The sequence below is a fragment of the Aulonocara stuartgranti genome (assembly GCF_965226115.1).
Source record: "Aulonocara stuartgranti genome assembly, chromosome: 4".
Classification (NCBI taxonomy): Eukaryota; Metazoa; Chordata; class Actinopteri; order Cichliformes; family Cichlidae; genus Aulonocara; species Aulonocara stuartgranti.
The window spans coordinates 21,214,955-21,230,523 of NC_138942.1; the positions used below are offsets into that span (position 1 = coordinate 21,214,955).

General features: G+C 41.9%; 1 protein-coding gene across 24 annotated transcripts in view; it reads left to right on the forward strand.

The window, feature by feature from the left end:
• The first annotated feature begins 3,861 nt into the window (after window positions 1-3,861).
• The window catches only part of mapk8ip3 (mitogen-activated protein kinase 8 interacting protein 3), a 32,070-nt gene continuing 20,362 nt past the window's right edge, over window positions 3,862-15,569 (forward strand). For 9 of the 24 annotated variants that reach the window (XM_082529913.1, XM_082529936.1, XM_082529930.1 and 6 more), the window contains exons 1-6: window positions 3,862-4,877; window positions 9,056-9,176; window positions 9,924-9,994; window positions 11,758-11,849; window positions 13,623-13,646; window positions 15,229-15,331. In XM_082529913.1, coding sequence (XP_082386039.1) covers window positions 4,572-4,877; window positions 9,056-9,176; window positions 9,924-9,994; window positions 11,758-11,849; window positions 13,623-13,646; window positions 15,229-15,331 — 717 coding nt within the window. In that variant the 5' untranslated portion in view covers window positions 3,862-4,571. The remainder of the gene's footprint in view (window positions 4,878-9,055; window positions 9,177-9,923; window positions 9,995-11,757; window positions 11,850-13,622; window positions 13,647-15,228; window positions 15,332-15,569) is intronic. The other 15 variants (XM_082529917.1, XM_082529925.1, XM_082529919.1 and 12 more) reach the window with 7 other exon arrangements.

The window sequence follows — 15,569 nt, forward strand, 5'->3', positions numbered from 1 at the left end:
CCAGATGTCAGCATAATGTGTACCTTAATCAAGCCATGCAATAACAACATGTGCCAGAACATGCAAAACAGTGCAAAAGTAACATGCTGAAACTCTGTTCAGACAGTGAATGGACTGATTTTTATGTAGCGCTTTTCTACTCTCCCAGATTACTCAAAGTCCCGGCTTGATACCAGATCCTGGCCAGACCTGCTTGGTATGTGGGCACTAACACACACACAGACACAGTTACTTTACCAACTGACCCCTGACCCCTGAGCTCCTAAGTGTCCCTCAAACCTCATTCAGGGATCCACTCCTCTACTTCACTGTCACTCCCTGAAAACTCACTGTCCTCACTTTCTGAGGACAGAAAGTGCACATTCCTTTGGTTTCCTTGCATAAAAAGTTTTTACATCCATGTCCTGTAATTATGAGTAGATTCTAAAGTAAAAAACATTGACTATGATCATATAAATGCACACAAACACATCTCTACACACATATCCAAATGCATTATATTGCCTGAAAAAAATTGGGCTAACTGCGCAGTGTTGCCTTGAGGCAACAAATGAAAATGAACAGTTTTACAGTATAAATAAATTTTAAAAAGTAGAACAAACAATCAAATATGCTTCTTAACATATTCATGCACATACAAGTATTTTTTAATATAAATTTATTTCACTATAAACATGTAAAATAGTGATCTTTATCTTGCCTCCTAATGAAGATGTCTCTCATGTAGTGCAGCTTGCAGAAAGTTTTTCCTCCCCACTGTCGCCGAGTGCTTGCTCAGAGGGAATTGTCAGATTATTGGGGTTTTATTTTTGTCAACTAATACACAACTCAGGGCTCGCAAAATCGCTAGCCCGACGTCCCGGAGCTAGCGATATCTTCGGTCGGGCGACCAAAATCGAGCTCGCAAAATCGCCCGTCGGGCTTTATGATAACCCGACGGGCGATTTTGCGAGCCCTGCGATCTTATTGGGGATTCCAAATTGATTTTTTTTATTCATTAATAAAGTCCTAAAAAAAATTATATTGTGAATATTGCATGTTTTCATTGTCACACAAATGTGTACATTTTCAGCCTAGACTGAACATGTGTGCTTGTCTTCTATTCAAAATCAAACATTTTAGTAGCAACCATTGTATTAAAATATGGCAGATGTTTTACTCTGATTACACAAACTTTATGTAGGAGTAGGTCACAGATAAGAGGTATTTATTTGTAAATTTGACCTCTGACCTCACAGAGATACAGGACGACAGGATATGTGATATTAGAATCCACATATATTGGTATATAATCTCCTAAATGTTGCCAAAAGCAGTAAGGAACATAGCTCTAAATAACATTATCATCTTTTTGACCCTCACTATAGTCTGTATGACAAGTCAGAACAAAAGGTCGGAGGTCAAATGCGGCATTAAATCCTAATGCGGTACATTCCTATGTTGAGAATACACACCACACTTGTAAGAAAGTTATAAGTTAAATTATAAGGCTTTTTTAAAGGTGTTTCTCTATGAAAGCAGTTAAGATCATTATGCAAATACATAGGGCAGCAACTGGGGGACCCCAAAGTGCAAGCCCACCCTCAGTATATTGGGGTCTGGAATAAAACTAGAATTAATTAAAAATGTGTAATTAATTATTTAAAAATAGAAATACAGAGCATTTTAAACTAAGTAAATGTATATTTTAATTACTTATTTATATATCTAGTGAACTATTTCCTGACATATTCAGTTATTTTGCTACTTATCAGCAGCAGTGCTGTGCATCCTGCAAATTTCGTTATCGAGTCAATTAAGAGCAGTATTGCAGATACCGATACTTTTAACCTATAAAGGGAGCTTATGTAGGGGAGAGCAGTGTGTTATTATTTATGAGCTGAATCATCGTACATTTGCCAAGTTCAGAACACATTTTCATGAACACCAACACAACAATGTTGTAAGATTAACAATCCACAGTAATATACTAGTTAACACAGTTTTCTTGTGTATTGATACTGTGGATTTTTAGAGACCTGAAATGTAAATGTGCTGTCTTTAAAGGAGTTTGGGTCAGCTTCTGTTGTGTAAGTTTGTTATAGGCTATAAAGACTTGGAATGAAAATATTTTTAATAAAAACAAGCTTTTAAAAATGCACAGTTCAGTGGGATATAGTGGGATTAGATTGGCTGTGTCTCGGTGTAATCTGTAGTCCTGCGACAGACTGGCGGTCTGTCATTGTGCAATTGCAGAATAAATGTATGGATGGATGGACAATGGGATACATGCTGAACTTTGAGGATAGAAACAAAGTATCAATCCAGTTGTGTTCGTATTGATCCAATTATGAAACCATAGATCATATTAAAGGGTTAGAACCTTCCCAGGAGTGTCCAGCCTACTAAAATTACTCCAAGAGTGCAGCAATGACTCATCCAGGAGGCCACAAAAGAACCAGAACAACATCTAAAGAACTGCAGGTCAGTGTTCATGATTCAACAATCAGGTAGAGACTGGGCAAAAATGGCATCCATGGGAGAGTTCAAGGAGAAAACCAAGGTCCCAAAGGCCCTCTCACATTTACCAAAAACATCTTGATGATCCCCAAGACTCTTGGGAAAGGCACTGACATTATAAATTCACTTGTATATAAAATATAAACAGGGTAGAGGTTTTGGGAAGGAGAAAAGTAGTCACACAAAACCAAAAAGATCTCTGTGTCAAGCTGTAAACGTGTTTATTTCTGCTTTACAGTTGCACATTTTAACATGAGAGTCTATGGAGAGACAGACTCAAGTGGCCATTAGAGGAACTGCAGGTCTTGGCACAATAACTCACAGTTATTCATCATTTCATACAGACCGATCAGCTCCCTGAGATGAGCTCGGATCCAGTGAGGTACTGACATAGGATGTGAGCGTCTGTCATATGTTGCCCGCTTTCGGCTCATCCTATTGGCTCGTTCCTCGAGCTCCTCCAGCTGTTTTGAGCTGCTGCAGAAGGCCACTGCCATTGAGGGAACACTTTTGCCACAGTTGTACACACACAAAAAGATTCTAGGTCTGACCAATGTCGCAGCCATAGGCAAAAAGATGACAGTCAATAAAATTCTAAAAGGTAATTTATTAACACAATGATCAAAAAGTAAAAGATAAAACAGTCCAGTGTCCAATTTGCCTGTGAAGTAAAAACACACAGTCCAAGGCCAGAGCCAGCTATGCCACAAAGCCAGGTGATCACTCTGGCCTCTGCAACTCAGCTGCCTTTAGGCTGCGGCATATAATTGGCCCTGGCCTGCACAGAGACACAAAGTAACATGTTTCATGTCTCTCTGTGCAAAATGGGTTCAAAAACATAAACAACTGTGGTATACTGTTTGTCCGTGATTTGTGGCAGGATCAGCCTGATATTATTTGTGTCCCACTGTAACTTTACTGTATAAAGAGCTAAGATCTCCAAAATGTCTGTAGTCATTGGTCAGGAGTAGTTTATAAGAAGTATTTGTGAACTAAAAATCAAGAATGTGGGATACTGTTTGTACGTGATTTGGACAGCCCAGCGCGTGCTCCCGACGCAGGGGGAACTAATTCTGTTGGGGAGACCTACCTTGGCACTTGTGCAGGTGAAGCCAAAAGCAAGATAAGATATGCCTCATCATATTTTCTAGTATTTGGCTTGGAAGGAAGTTAGTTTGGAAACATATTTGCTTCATCTTCTGCTTTGCGTTTGTGTGGAAGCCCTGTCAAAAACCTGCCCATTATATGCTAGCACTCTGCTCTAACCTATGCAGCTTATTGTGAAATTTTGCAGCCAACTTCCGGTTTTGCCTCGCTGACTTGACGCACTGCCTCTGCTTGCTCTATGCAGACGGTGTGACGTCAGCCAGAGTCGGTCAGCTGGCTCCTCCATCTGAGCAGCACAGAGAGCCTCTCCCACAGGGAGACATCACCAAAAAACGCCCGAGTCTGGCCAGCAGCATCGGCGGCCTGCCGGAAGAGGAAAAGATATGGATAAAACGAGACTATAGTGGGGGATCGGCCATCGGCGATTATCGGGAAGACTAACTAGAATATTTATTTACCTATTTATTAATTATTTATTTTCCCTGCCAGCAATGGCTGGGGTCCATGGCTGCGGCTGCTGAGAGGCAGGTGCAATACCATCGACGAAGGCGTTTCGCTTCTCGGCATGGACGATCTACAGGCTGGCCCAGTGCCCATCCACAGCGCCCAGGATCTGATGCTTTCTGCCGGAGGACAGGGATAACAGGGCCGCGACTGGAGGAGATAGCCCGTAACTGGCTGGAGGAGCGGGAGGAGGAGGAGGAGGGGGTCTATTCATATCAGTTTATTAGAACCGATATTTTCAGCAGGGGAATCAAGGTTATGCGCACACAACAGTCTGCCTCCGTTCTGTAAACCTGCTGCAAAATGGCATGACTGTTCTCCTTTTTGAAGGCAGACTGTGATTGAATGTGCCCCTTCCCCCGTGCTGAGCGCATTCAAAAGCGGTGACACCCTCGCCTTTTAGGAGGGCCTGAAAAACTGTTGAGAGGAGGCGCAGCTTCATCTGGACCACAGCTGCCAAGATGATGGAGCTGCAGATAGACGAGGTGGTCTACCAGGACGACTACGGCTCCGGCTCCGTGATGTCGGAGCGGGTGTCGGGCCTGGCAAACAGCATCTACCGGGAGTTCGAGCGGCTGATACACAGCTACGATGAGGAGGTGGTGAAGGAGCTGATGCCGCTTGTGGTAAACGTCCTGGAAAACCTCGACGCGGTGCTGACGGAGAACCAGGAGCACGAGGTGGAGCTGGAGCTGCTGAAGGAGGACAACGAGCAGCTCATCACCCAGTATGAGAGGGAGAAAGCGCTGCGCAAGCAGGCGGAGGAGGTGCGTTAAAAGAGCTCCCCACACAGCACCACCGGCCACCGCAGGCCCGTCATTATCATCACTTCCAGCCGTCCTGTTCTGTAGGCACATGTGACTCATGTTTAGGCCCGTGACAGGGATTGCTAAACGTATTATTAGTGTCAATGCACTGCAGTCACTCGTAAACACACTGCTTACATTACTTAGGGATATTTAAATCAGTATAGAGACACCACTGGAAGTTTCTTTTTCTTTTAAAGAGGGTCAACCAGGTAAACAACAGGGACGTTTCCGGGATTTCTGAAATCAGGGGGCCCAGGGATGGGCAGACCAAGGCAGGGGTGCACAGCAATGTTGAAAACACTAGGCACAATTATCATAATTATCAATTACGAGTCCACATGCAGATGGTGTTATTATAAAGGTAAACCATTGTTTTGGTTTAAAACAATGTTTTTGCAACATGATAAATAAGTATTTAGATACTTTAGGTGAGTAAAAGTTGTAATCCTGCATCCAAATATGGGTTTATGGCAGAATCCTAAGCATTGCATTACCGGATCATAGTTATTGGTCCATTTATATCTTTATCACTTTAATCTTACGACTGGAGACAATTTTAATCATGTTAATCATGTTGCTACGGGGAGTTTTATGAATAATGTTAATAATAATAATAATATAGATTTTTAGATCCATAGATTTAAATTTTAAAATCTGCTAAATTAGAGTAAATTAAATGGTATGGAGTACAAGGATAATAACTGTACTGAAAATATAGTGAAGTGGAAATAGAAACCAGGAAAACTTCAGTAACATACTTGAGTAAATGTGCTACAAGTAATACACCATCACTCATTATACTCCAGCTCGCATCTGTACTGTAAGAACTGTCTGAGACAATCATATTTCTGGGGGTGGGCAGTGCCACCCTGTGCCCCCCTTCTGACCTTTGAAGTTAAGCACATGCATTGAAACAAAAGACATCTTACAGTTTTACCCTCGTTGTCTGTTTATCAACATCAGATTCTTTATGAAATGAAGTTAAAATCTAACATCGATTAATTCTGTTACTACAAGTTTTCCAAATATTGCTGTTTAACTTTAAAGTTAAAGTTAATAGCTTTGTCACTATTACAGATTTTTATTATCACTTTTTTCCTGCCAGTACTCCAGCTAACCGTTAACAGTGCTGCTACCACCATCATCACACATGGAATTTTAAGTGCTCCTTTCTTAAACTTTAACACAACACAGCAGAAGTATATGCAAATATAACACAAACACAGTATGCAAACACAAAGTGAGGGAGGACATGTTAGCAGGACATGCATGAAGATAAAGGCACAGTCAGCGTGACTCTCTGTGTGGGCGTTTGCACTCGAAAACAGTGAAAGAACAGGAACACAAACAACAAAAAGTGTGTTTCAATACGGGGCTATTAAATTACAGACTGAACTCCACCTGCAGCCACTTTTATCTCCTCTGTTTTTACCTGAGTGGTGTCATAACAGCAGTGAGATCCTGCAGGCAGACATCATAAAGCAACTTTAATCCTCCTCCCATCCAAAGAGGCCTCAGAGTATCACTGGCAGCCTTGCTGGTGTCAGCTTAGCTCAGCTTTTAGCCCACTTTGTCATCTGCTCTCCCCAGCGCCGTCCCCTCTGTTAGTTATCTAGTTTGTTTTCACTTTAAGCTGCCTTGTATTTAAGCTTCGGTTTAATATCATTACAGACTGAAAATGCTTATTGTGAAAATGAGATTTTGTAGGGCCAGTACTTGAAAATGAACATGTGCTGCAGGTTAAAGTAGGTGCTGAGCCATCAGTCGTGCCTCTGCAGAAACTGAAAAGGAAAACTGTAACAACAATGCATGCCTTTACATGCTATTTATATGTGTGCCAAAAACCCCCAAAACACTGTATAGAACTCAGATCTTCTCTTTGTCGTCAGCAGGGACTCTTTTCTTGCCTAGATTTTTGTCACGCACATGCAAATCTCTCTTTGCACTTCTGGCACAAGCTGTCTCGAAGACATTGCATATTTAAGATTTGAAGTTTTGTGCAGGGCTGCCCACACTTTTGCACAAACTTGTACTTGTTTGATGACCTTAGATGACAAATAAACAGACAGTTTTCTCCATCACTGGGGTGCAGAGGGGGATGGGATGATGTGCAAATGGGTAGAAGTCACAGGAAATCAATAGCACACAGAGCTCACTGGGGGAGTCTGGGACTGTAATCTGATTTGTGCTCATGAGAAGCAGAGAGAGAGTGAGAATAACAAAAGCAGAGAGAAAGAAACAGACTGAGGGTTTTATGAAGCTACGGCAGAGGCGAGGCAGCCCAGGCCAGATCGGAAAGAGTCTAAGGATAATAAGAGGAAAAAGAAGCAAACAGAGTCTGAGGAAAACAATAATGCCTCCTCCTGCAAGACATGGACAACAACAAGCAGAAAAGGCAGCTCACATTACAAAGTTATTAGAGCTAATGGTAAACAAAGACAACAGCCGCATCTTTTTACTCATGAAGCGTTCGACCGAGATACCCACAAGCACAAATTTAACCATTTTGTAGCATCTCCTGCTAAAACATCCTGTGTTTGTCTCCAGCCATCTTTTCCCCATCTCTCTTAATGTGATTTACATACAAAGGATTAACGAGCTATGCTCCACATGTTATCTTAACCTCTAGATTTTATAATAATTTCAAAGATTTCAGATTTTCCTCTGCTCCTCCTAATGCTGTTGTGACTTCACACCCTCCTCAGATATCACTCAGATATAACTCCTCAGATATCAGTGTGGTCACAGTTGAGCGTGTGACCACACTGCAGTCACACTTAGAGTCAGTTTGTCAGGAAAGCTCCTTAGTTTCACTTGTCACACATCGCAGGATTGCTTAATGAGAATTATTCCGACTGGACCGCGCAAACGTTCATTCCTACGCTGTGTCACGTTACCTGTCTGAGTGCTGTTCGCACAGTTTAAAGTTATTTATGAGAATGCACCGTGTTTTTCTTGCTTCTGTAGTTACACCAGTGCACACTGCAAGCTGTGCCTCACTAACACTGCATTTTAATGGAAAGCGATGTGCCTTTACTTGCACGGGTTTAGGAGCCTCGTGCAGATAAAGGCATGGGGGATAGAGGGATGGACTTGAAGGGCACCTTCCCAGTCTGAGGGGGGCAGGACGAAAGATATTGCTGTGTTTTGTTTCAGCGAAAAACAAAGACATCTAGTGTGTCACAAAGACAGTGTTTTGATGCGTAAACTCGGTCGTTTATCATTGAATCTATAGTATGTTAATGCTGTGGATGTTCAGCAGTGACAAGGCTGGAGGTTCGCTCTTCCTGCACCATGAGTACAGTGCAAAAACTGCAGCAGCTACAAGAATGCTGCAGCAATCACTCTGCAATTTCTCCAAGAATTTCACATTCTCCTTCTGCTAAAGCTGCAAGGAGACCACAGCATTAGTGTTGTTTACTGTGCTGCATGGGTCAGGGTGTGTTTTGCCACATTTTCGGTAACTCATTAAACTTGGTTAAATTCTTTAGTGACCTTTTCCCTGTAGCCGTGGAGATATTTCTACATGTGTCAATGACAAGTGTTGTTCATTCCCTGCAATTAATGCTTTAGGTACAGCATCAGCACTGGTTGTATTTTCAGAGTGCTGTTGTGTTGCAGTGCTTGCTATTTTGTGTAGCGTGTATCTGCTGCACGTTGGTGTTTCCAAGGTCTGTCTGCAGTCAGAGGATTACCGTATTAAGACTTTGTGGACTTGCGGAAAAAAGGACGTCATTGTGAGCAGCTTTATTTAAAAAAATGGAACAGGCAGCATGGCGGGGGGAGTAGGCAGCTCTGTGTTTCTGCCTGTATTGTGAGATAAATCTATTACAGACAAACTGTGAAATACTTTTACCATAATACACAGATACTACTGGCACATATAACCACATGTAAAGTGAGTTCAGTTTTCATTTTTTGACATGTGCACAAAAGCCCCGATGTATCCTGAAAACACACTGCTCTGAAGCTGATATGAACAATTATGTAATTCATAGACAATATGAAGTAAAATGATATGCTGTTTCCCTTCATATGAATTATAACAAAAATGCAAATTTTATGTGACCTTTCGCTTTTAGAGTCTGTAAATTAATTTCTCAGTCTATTTTTTTCTCTTGTTTGCCTTTTATCAGAAATTTATTGAATTTGAGGATTCGCTGGAGGCCGAGAAGAAGGACCTGCAGATACAGGTGGAGTTTTTGGAGCTACAGGGGAAACAGCTGGAGCTGAAGGCAAAGAACTATTCTGACCAGAGTGAGTGCATAGATGTCATGTTATATGCAGTGCATGTAGGACACCTGGCTCAAAGGGTGACCCTTATACCGAAGGTTGTACTGCTTACTGCAGGGTCCTGGGTTTGAGTCCGCCCCAGGCTGTCCTCTGAAGGTCATCGTGCTCCCGCTTTTCTCCACTGCCTTCCTGTCTACACTACACTGTCCTGTCTAATAGAATATGCTGTACATGTGGCTGCTGAGGCTCATTCAAAACACTGGAAATAGTGTTTAACAGCTGTGTGTGTGTGTAAGAAGGAGGACAGCAGGAGAGATAACACAGAGGCTCCAGGATACATTTCCACTGTAGTTTTGAAGGGAAGGCAGAAAGAGAAGTAGACACGCTCAGGATGTATTTTTAGACTTTGGTTGATTTTGAAATGAAACACTGATTTTCTTTGCTGTACATTATAAATACAGGCATCCAGTTAGCTTTGGGATTTATTTATTTGTATGTTTGCGGGGATCCACTGTACCCTTAATGTTTCTTTGTTTCTCCCCCAATGATTACTATATTAAATAGTGCAGCAATTTAAATACAAGCAGGCAAACATAAATTTGCAATCATTTCAATTTCATAACTTTGCACTCCTACTATGCAATCCAAAATGATACTTCATGTCCATTTAATTGGTGAAAGGTTATAAAGTGAGCTGGACGTCACTGCTGTTTAAATGTACTTTTGTTCTTGTTGCTGCTGAAGTTGATGTTGTGTCCGTCTGCTTCACAGTCACTCGGCTGGAAGAGCGAGAGTCAGACATGAAGAAAGAGTACAACGCTCTGCATCAGCGCCACACTGAGGTGAGCAAACCTTGGGCCCTCCTGTGAAATCACAAGAGTTAGATATTCTGCTGAACACCTACTCTTTTCTTTTTGATTTCTAGCTAGGATTTATTACACATTAGGCCCCATATCGGCATAATCCACCAAACATGCTCACAGTCATTTCAAATATTCATGATACTAAGCTTGAATGATACAGCCATCATGAGCGATGTTTCAGTAAAAGAAGCAGAATGGTGTTTTTTTGTTTTCTACAACTCAGAGTATCTAAATATGTGTGATATATGTGAAGTATTCAAAGCACTTTTGACCCCCATCAGTCTGGTTATCCATTAATTCACAAAACACAGTGTGTAGTAGATTATAGGTCAATCATGAAATAACTCTAATCTTTTATATTGTCAATGTATTTATTTAAAGAGGACGATGTGGTTCAACATACACTATATTGCCCAAAGTATTTGCTCATCTGTCTTCGCACGCATTTGAACTTGAGTAACATCCTGTTCTTAATCAATAGGGTTTAATATGATGTTGGCCCACCCTTTGCAGCTATAACAGGTTCACCTCTTCTGGGAAGAAGACTTCCACAAGTTTAGGAGTGTTTATGGGAATTTTTGACCATTGTTCCCGAAGCACATTTGTGAGTTCAGACACTGACAAGGTCTGGCTCACAATCTCCGCTCTAATTCATCCCAAAGATTTTCTGTTGAGTTGAGGTCAGGACTCTGTGCATCCTAGTTGAGTTCTTCCACACCTAACTTCCTCATCTACAACTTTATGGAGCTTGCTTTGTGCAATGGTGCACAGTCATGTTGGACCATCTGGGACCCAAAACTGTTCCCTTAAAGTCGTTAGCATGAAGTTGGCCAAAATGTCTTGGTATGCTGAAGCATTAAGAGTTCGTTTCACTGGAACTAAGGGCCTGAGCCCAACTCCTGAAAAACATCCCCACACCTTTATCCTCACTCCACCAAGGTTTACGCTTGGTACAGTGCAGTCAGACAAGTACCGTTGTCCTGGCAACCACCAAACCAAGACTCATCCATTGAATTGTCAGACAGTGAAGCGTGATTCGTCACTTCGGCTTGGATGCAGCTGTTTTCATGGAACTGTTAAACTCTCCACACATTGCTCTGAGCTAATCTGAAGGCCACATGAAGTCTGGAGTTCTTTAACGATTGAATCTGCAGAAAGTTGGCGACCTCTGCACACTATCCGCCTCTGCATCGGCTGACCCTGCTCTCAGTTCCTGTCATTCCCAATCGCTTCCACTTTGTTATAATACCACTAACAGCTGACTGTGGAATATTTAGTAGTGAGGAAATTTCATGTGTGAACAGGTGGCATCCTATCACAGTACCACGCTGGATTTTACTGAGCCCGTGAGAACGACAGATTCTTTCACAAATATTTGTAGAAGCAGCCTGCATGCCTGGGTGCTTGATTTTTATACACCTGTGAACATGGAAGTGATTGGAACACCTGAATTCAACAGTCTGGAAGGTTGACTGAATACTTAGCATTAGCACTATAGCATGCTACCAATATGGAGCATGAAACTGACATTTATAGCTATTGCTAATTTTTAACTCTTATTCCTTGCTGGGCTTTTACATTCATAATGCACAACATTCAGTTACATAACACCACAAGATACTATAAGCAAAAGTACAATAAATAAATAAATAGTGTAAAATATAGTGTAAGAAAGATAGATATTGCCCTGCTCTCCGGTTGTTCTCAAAACGATTTTTTGTTCTTGATTTCTTGGATCACAGATGATCCAGACGTACGTCGAGCACATAGAGCGGTCCAAAATGCAGCAGGCGGGGAGTAACAGCCAATCAGAAGGCACCGGCTGTGGACGATCGTGAGTGTTTTGTTTTTTCTTTCATTTATATTCTGTGTGTGTGTAATTGTCTGTTTCTGTGGATCTGAACTATCATGTTTTGCACAGATCTATCAGGCTTTTCGTGTTGCAGCACATTTCTTGTGTTGAAGCCGGCGCCGTTTGTCATCAGCCACACTGAACAGCTGCCGTGTCCCGCTAACAGAGAGGAGAGGCGATGTGCAAACAGACACAACAGTCATTATAAACCTCTGTGGAAAATAATTAGAAAAACGAAGGAAGTTTGACTTTAATGTGCCAGCTTGTTGTGTTGAGCCAGGGCCAATCCCATGGGCTCGACAGCTAGAAGAGGAGCGGGACATCTGGTGTAGCTGCCTACCTAGGCTCCAGATTAGTCACTTTTAGCAATATGTCCACTAACTCATAAAATACCCACAGTGAAAGGCATGCAAGAAGTTTGCTCCAGACTTCTGATACTGTAAATAATCAATTGAGTAAATGATGAGCATGCTTTCAGCAGTACCTATCTTTTAGTTTTAGTTTCGATTTTTTTAGCCTATTTTTCCTGTAAAAGGTGTCAAACTGTGAGATTCTTGCATGCAGGTTCTCTTGAAGTCTACCGAAAGACTGTGACCGACTATGTTTAGGTTACAGATGACCATAAAAGTCGTAGCAAAACCTTCAGCTTGCGGTTTTTCTTCTTTCTTTTTTTAAACAGTGATATATTTGCAGGTTTTTAATTGAATCCATTTGTCCTTCTACGAGTGGATGTCCAATGTCAGTGGCTGCAAAATGAATCCAAAACATTATTGATTCAACCCCGAACAGTTGCAGAGATGGTCTCATGGTGATAATCTGCACCCTTTTTTCCCCCTTTCCTTTTTTGGCATTTGCAAAGTTTTGATGCAACTTTGTGTTAAGTATGCAGGAAAGATTTCCCTTCAATAACTTCCCTGTGATGATTATATCTGTGCTCCAGAGTCTCCTAAATCTTGTTGAAGGGTTGAAGTGAGAGAAGGGTTTGATTTGTAATTGTTCCAGTAAGTTTTCTTTTTCTTTCTGAACTAAACAAAACCTCCAGTATTGTCACTAGCTGCCATTTCTCCGAGGCTCTGATTGAGTTTGCTGTATTTTTGTTGACTTTTCGTCCTTTTTGGACATCAATTACTTTAATCGTCTTGCTGCCATTAAGCTGCTGGGACAGGACTTTGCTTCCGCTGGCCTTTCTTAACCATGACTGTGAACAAGCCAGAGCCCCAAAAAACTGAGACACTAGAAAAAGTTAAACACCAAAAAGTTAAAACACCAGATTTTAAACGTTAAAGAGAATATTTCATCTTCACCTCAGCTCATTTTTTCCTCACTAAGTAATGCAGTTACAGAACTTTTGACCAGTCGTGCTCAAAGCTTTCCATGCCACTGTGTATCGTGTATCTCTAAAGTCAATTCGGCTACAGCGTCTAATGAAATGCATCTCAATCCTGCAAGTCTTCATCAACTGTGCTTATTACTGGAGAATGCATGAGGACAGTGTTATAGGTGGTTATGGGAGTCCTGCTGGGGTGTTCAGAATTAATAAAGTGAACATTTGATTATCCGAAGCAGTTTTAAAGACAAGACAGTGAAGATGTGCAGAAAAAACGAAACAAACTGTAGTTTAACTAAATGTGTAAAAGTGCGTGTTTGTTTGTGCGGTGTTATGCGTCATGGCATGTTCCTGTCTCCTGTCCTTCTCTAATCAGTGTCTGTCTTGTCTGTCTTGCTGGCTTGCTCTCTGTGCTGCTGTTTGCACAGTCAACGACACACATGGAGGAAAAGGTAAATCCAACATGATTCCTCGACTGCCTCGCTCCGCTTCCCTCGAGTCTGAATTAAAAATATCCCTCCCCTTATATTTGCTGCGCTTCCACACTTTATGGATGAAAGTATTCCCTAATGCACTTAATTTGCTAGTTACCGATGCTTTAAACATCTATTTATTATGTTGGATGCATCAGTGATGTTGTACTTCAATCTTAAATTAAGGACTAAGGAATGGATCAAGGGTCATGTTAAGCATATTTTCCCGATATCTCCCCCTACCTTCTCCTCTTTCTCCCTCATGTGTTTCTGCCAGTCAGTTTGTCCCCCGTCTGTCTGTCTGCCTGTCCTGCTTGTCTTTTGCTTTGTTATATATAATTTTAAACATCAGGATCTGAGGTTGTTTTTTCTTTGGATGCTTTTTGTTGGGATTAGTGAGATCAATGCTGTCATGTCTGGGCAGTAATTGTGATGTTTAAACCAAAGGTTAGTGTAGCTTCACACAAACACATGGTGCAGCTAGTCTGGACATTTCCAAAGGCAGCAACAAAGCCATAGCACATCTAAAACTCATTAGTTTACATGTACGGGGTTAAATCTATAAAAAAGCCAAGTGTTAAACCATCAGTCTGTTGTTTTAGCAGTTTTTGGAGGTCATGATGTGGAGCCTCTGCTGCTAGCTAAAACAGTTGGTGGATCTTTTTGCCTGTGGACTGAAACAAAATAGCACTCTAAGCTAAGCTAACTGACAGCTTCACCTTTATTGTACAGAGACAGCAACAAAGAGTCATGAATGAGAGTGTGAGTGACTGTCTATAGCGGGGGTGTCAAACATAAGATACCGGGGCCAGAATTGGCCCAACAAAAACTCCAGTCTGGCCCATTGGATACAAACTGTGGAGGGGGGAAAGATTTTGGACTAACTATACATTCATAGAGCTTTTTGTAGGGCTTTTCCTACTGATAAAGACCTCCCCAAATGCCATTCATACTATTCTAAAGCAGACAAGTAAGAGTTAAGCTATTAAAAGACAGAAACGTGTTAGCGCGGTTAGCTTGTTAATGCGTTGACGCTGTCCAGCCCCATGCACGGGGCGATCCGCGGTAACTCGTTAACGGAGATTTGCCGCGTTAATGCAGTCATGGCGTTAACGCCATTTTAAAGAGATTAACGCTGACAGCACTAGTTTTTTGTTTTTTTCAATGTTAATGATAGAAAAGCATTTATGTTTAGGCATTTTAGCATTTCATCCTGTAGAAAAACTGAATTGAACTGTTGAAGTGCACTTCTTTTTCCTATATTTAAGATATCTCTGGATTTTTAAAGGTGCAGTAAAAAGGCTTTAAATTGACAAAGGGTTGAGTTTTCAATAGTATGATCAAAGTGAATTGCATGTGGCCACGGTGTAAAGTGAGTTTGACATTCTTGGGCTATAGTTTAACCCAGGCACAGACTTAAAAAACTGGTTTTGCTTTGCATTATATGCCTGCCAGAGTGAGCTCCAGCACCCCGGGGGGGAAGGGCACTGAATATGATACACTGAAATAACCAAGAGGCAGTCTCACCTAATCTCCACCACCTCTGTGTCTCCTCCTCCAGCAGCAAAGCAGAGCGCCCACCATCGTTGAGCCTGTACCCTGATGGCATGGTACGTGGGGGACTCGGGGGGGCTAGGATGATTCCCGGGAAAGACATCTGGCAGGTCAGCGAGCTCGGCCACTCTACCTTCAGCTCTGCCTACCAGGTGGGACAGAAAATGGCCCTGTCCTCCTCCCTCGGCCATAACAGCAGCCTGGGGAGTGGAAAGGGGGAGAGGCTGGCATTACTGCTGCCGGCCACACCCACACGGACCACCTCCCCTCCCACGCCTGCTTGTGTCACTTTTGAGGAAATTAATTTTGCATTGGAAATCTCAGTTGTTGTTTTTTAATCTAATTAGT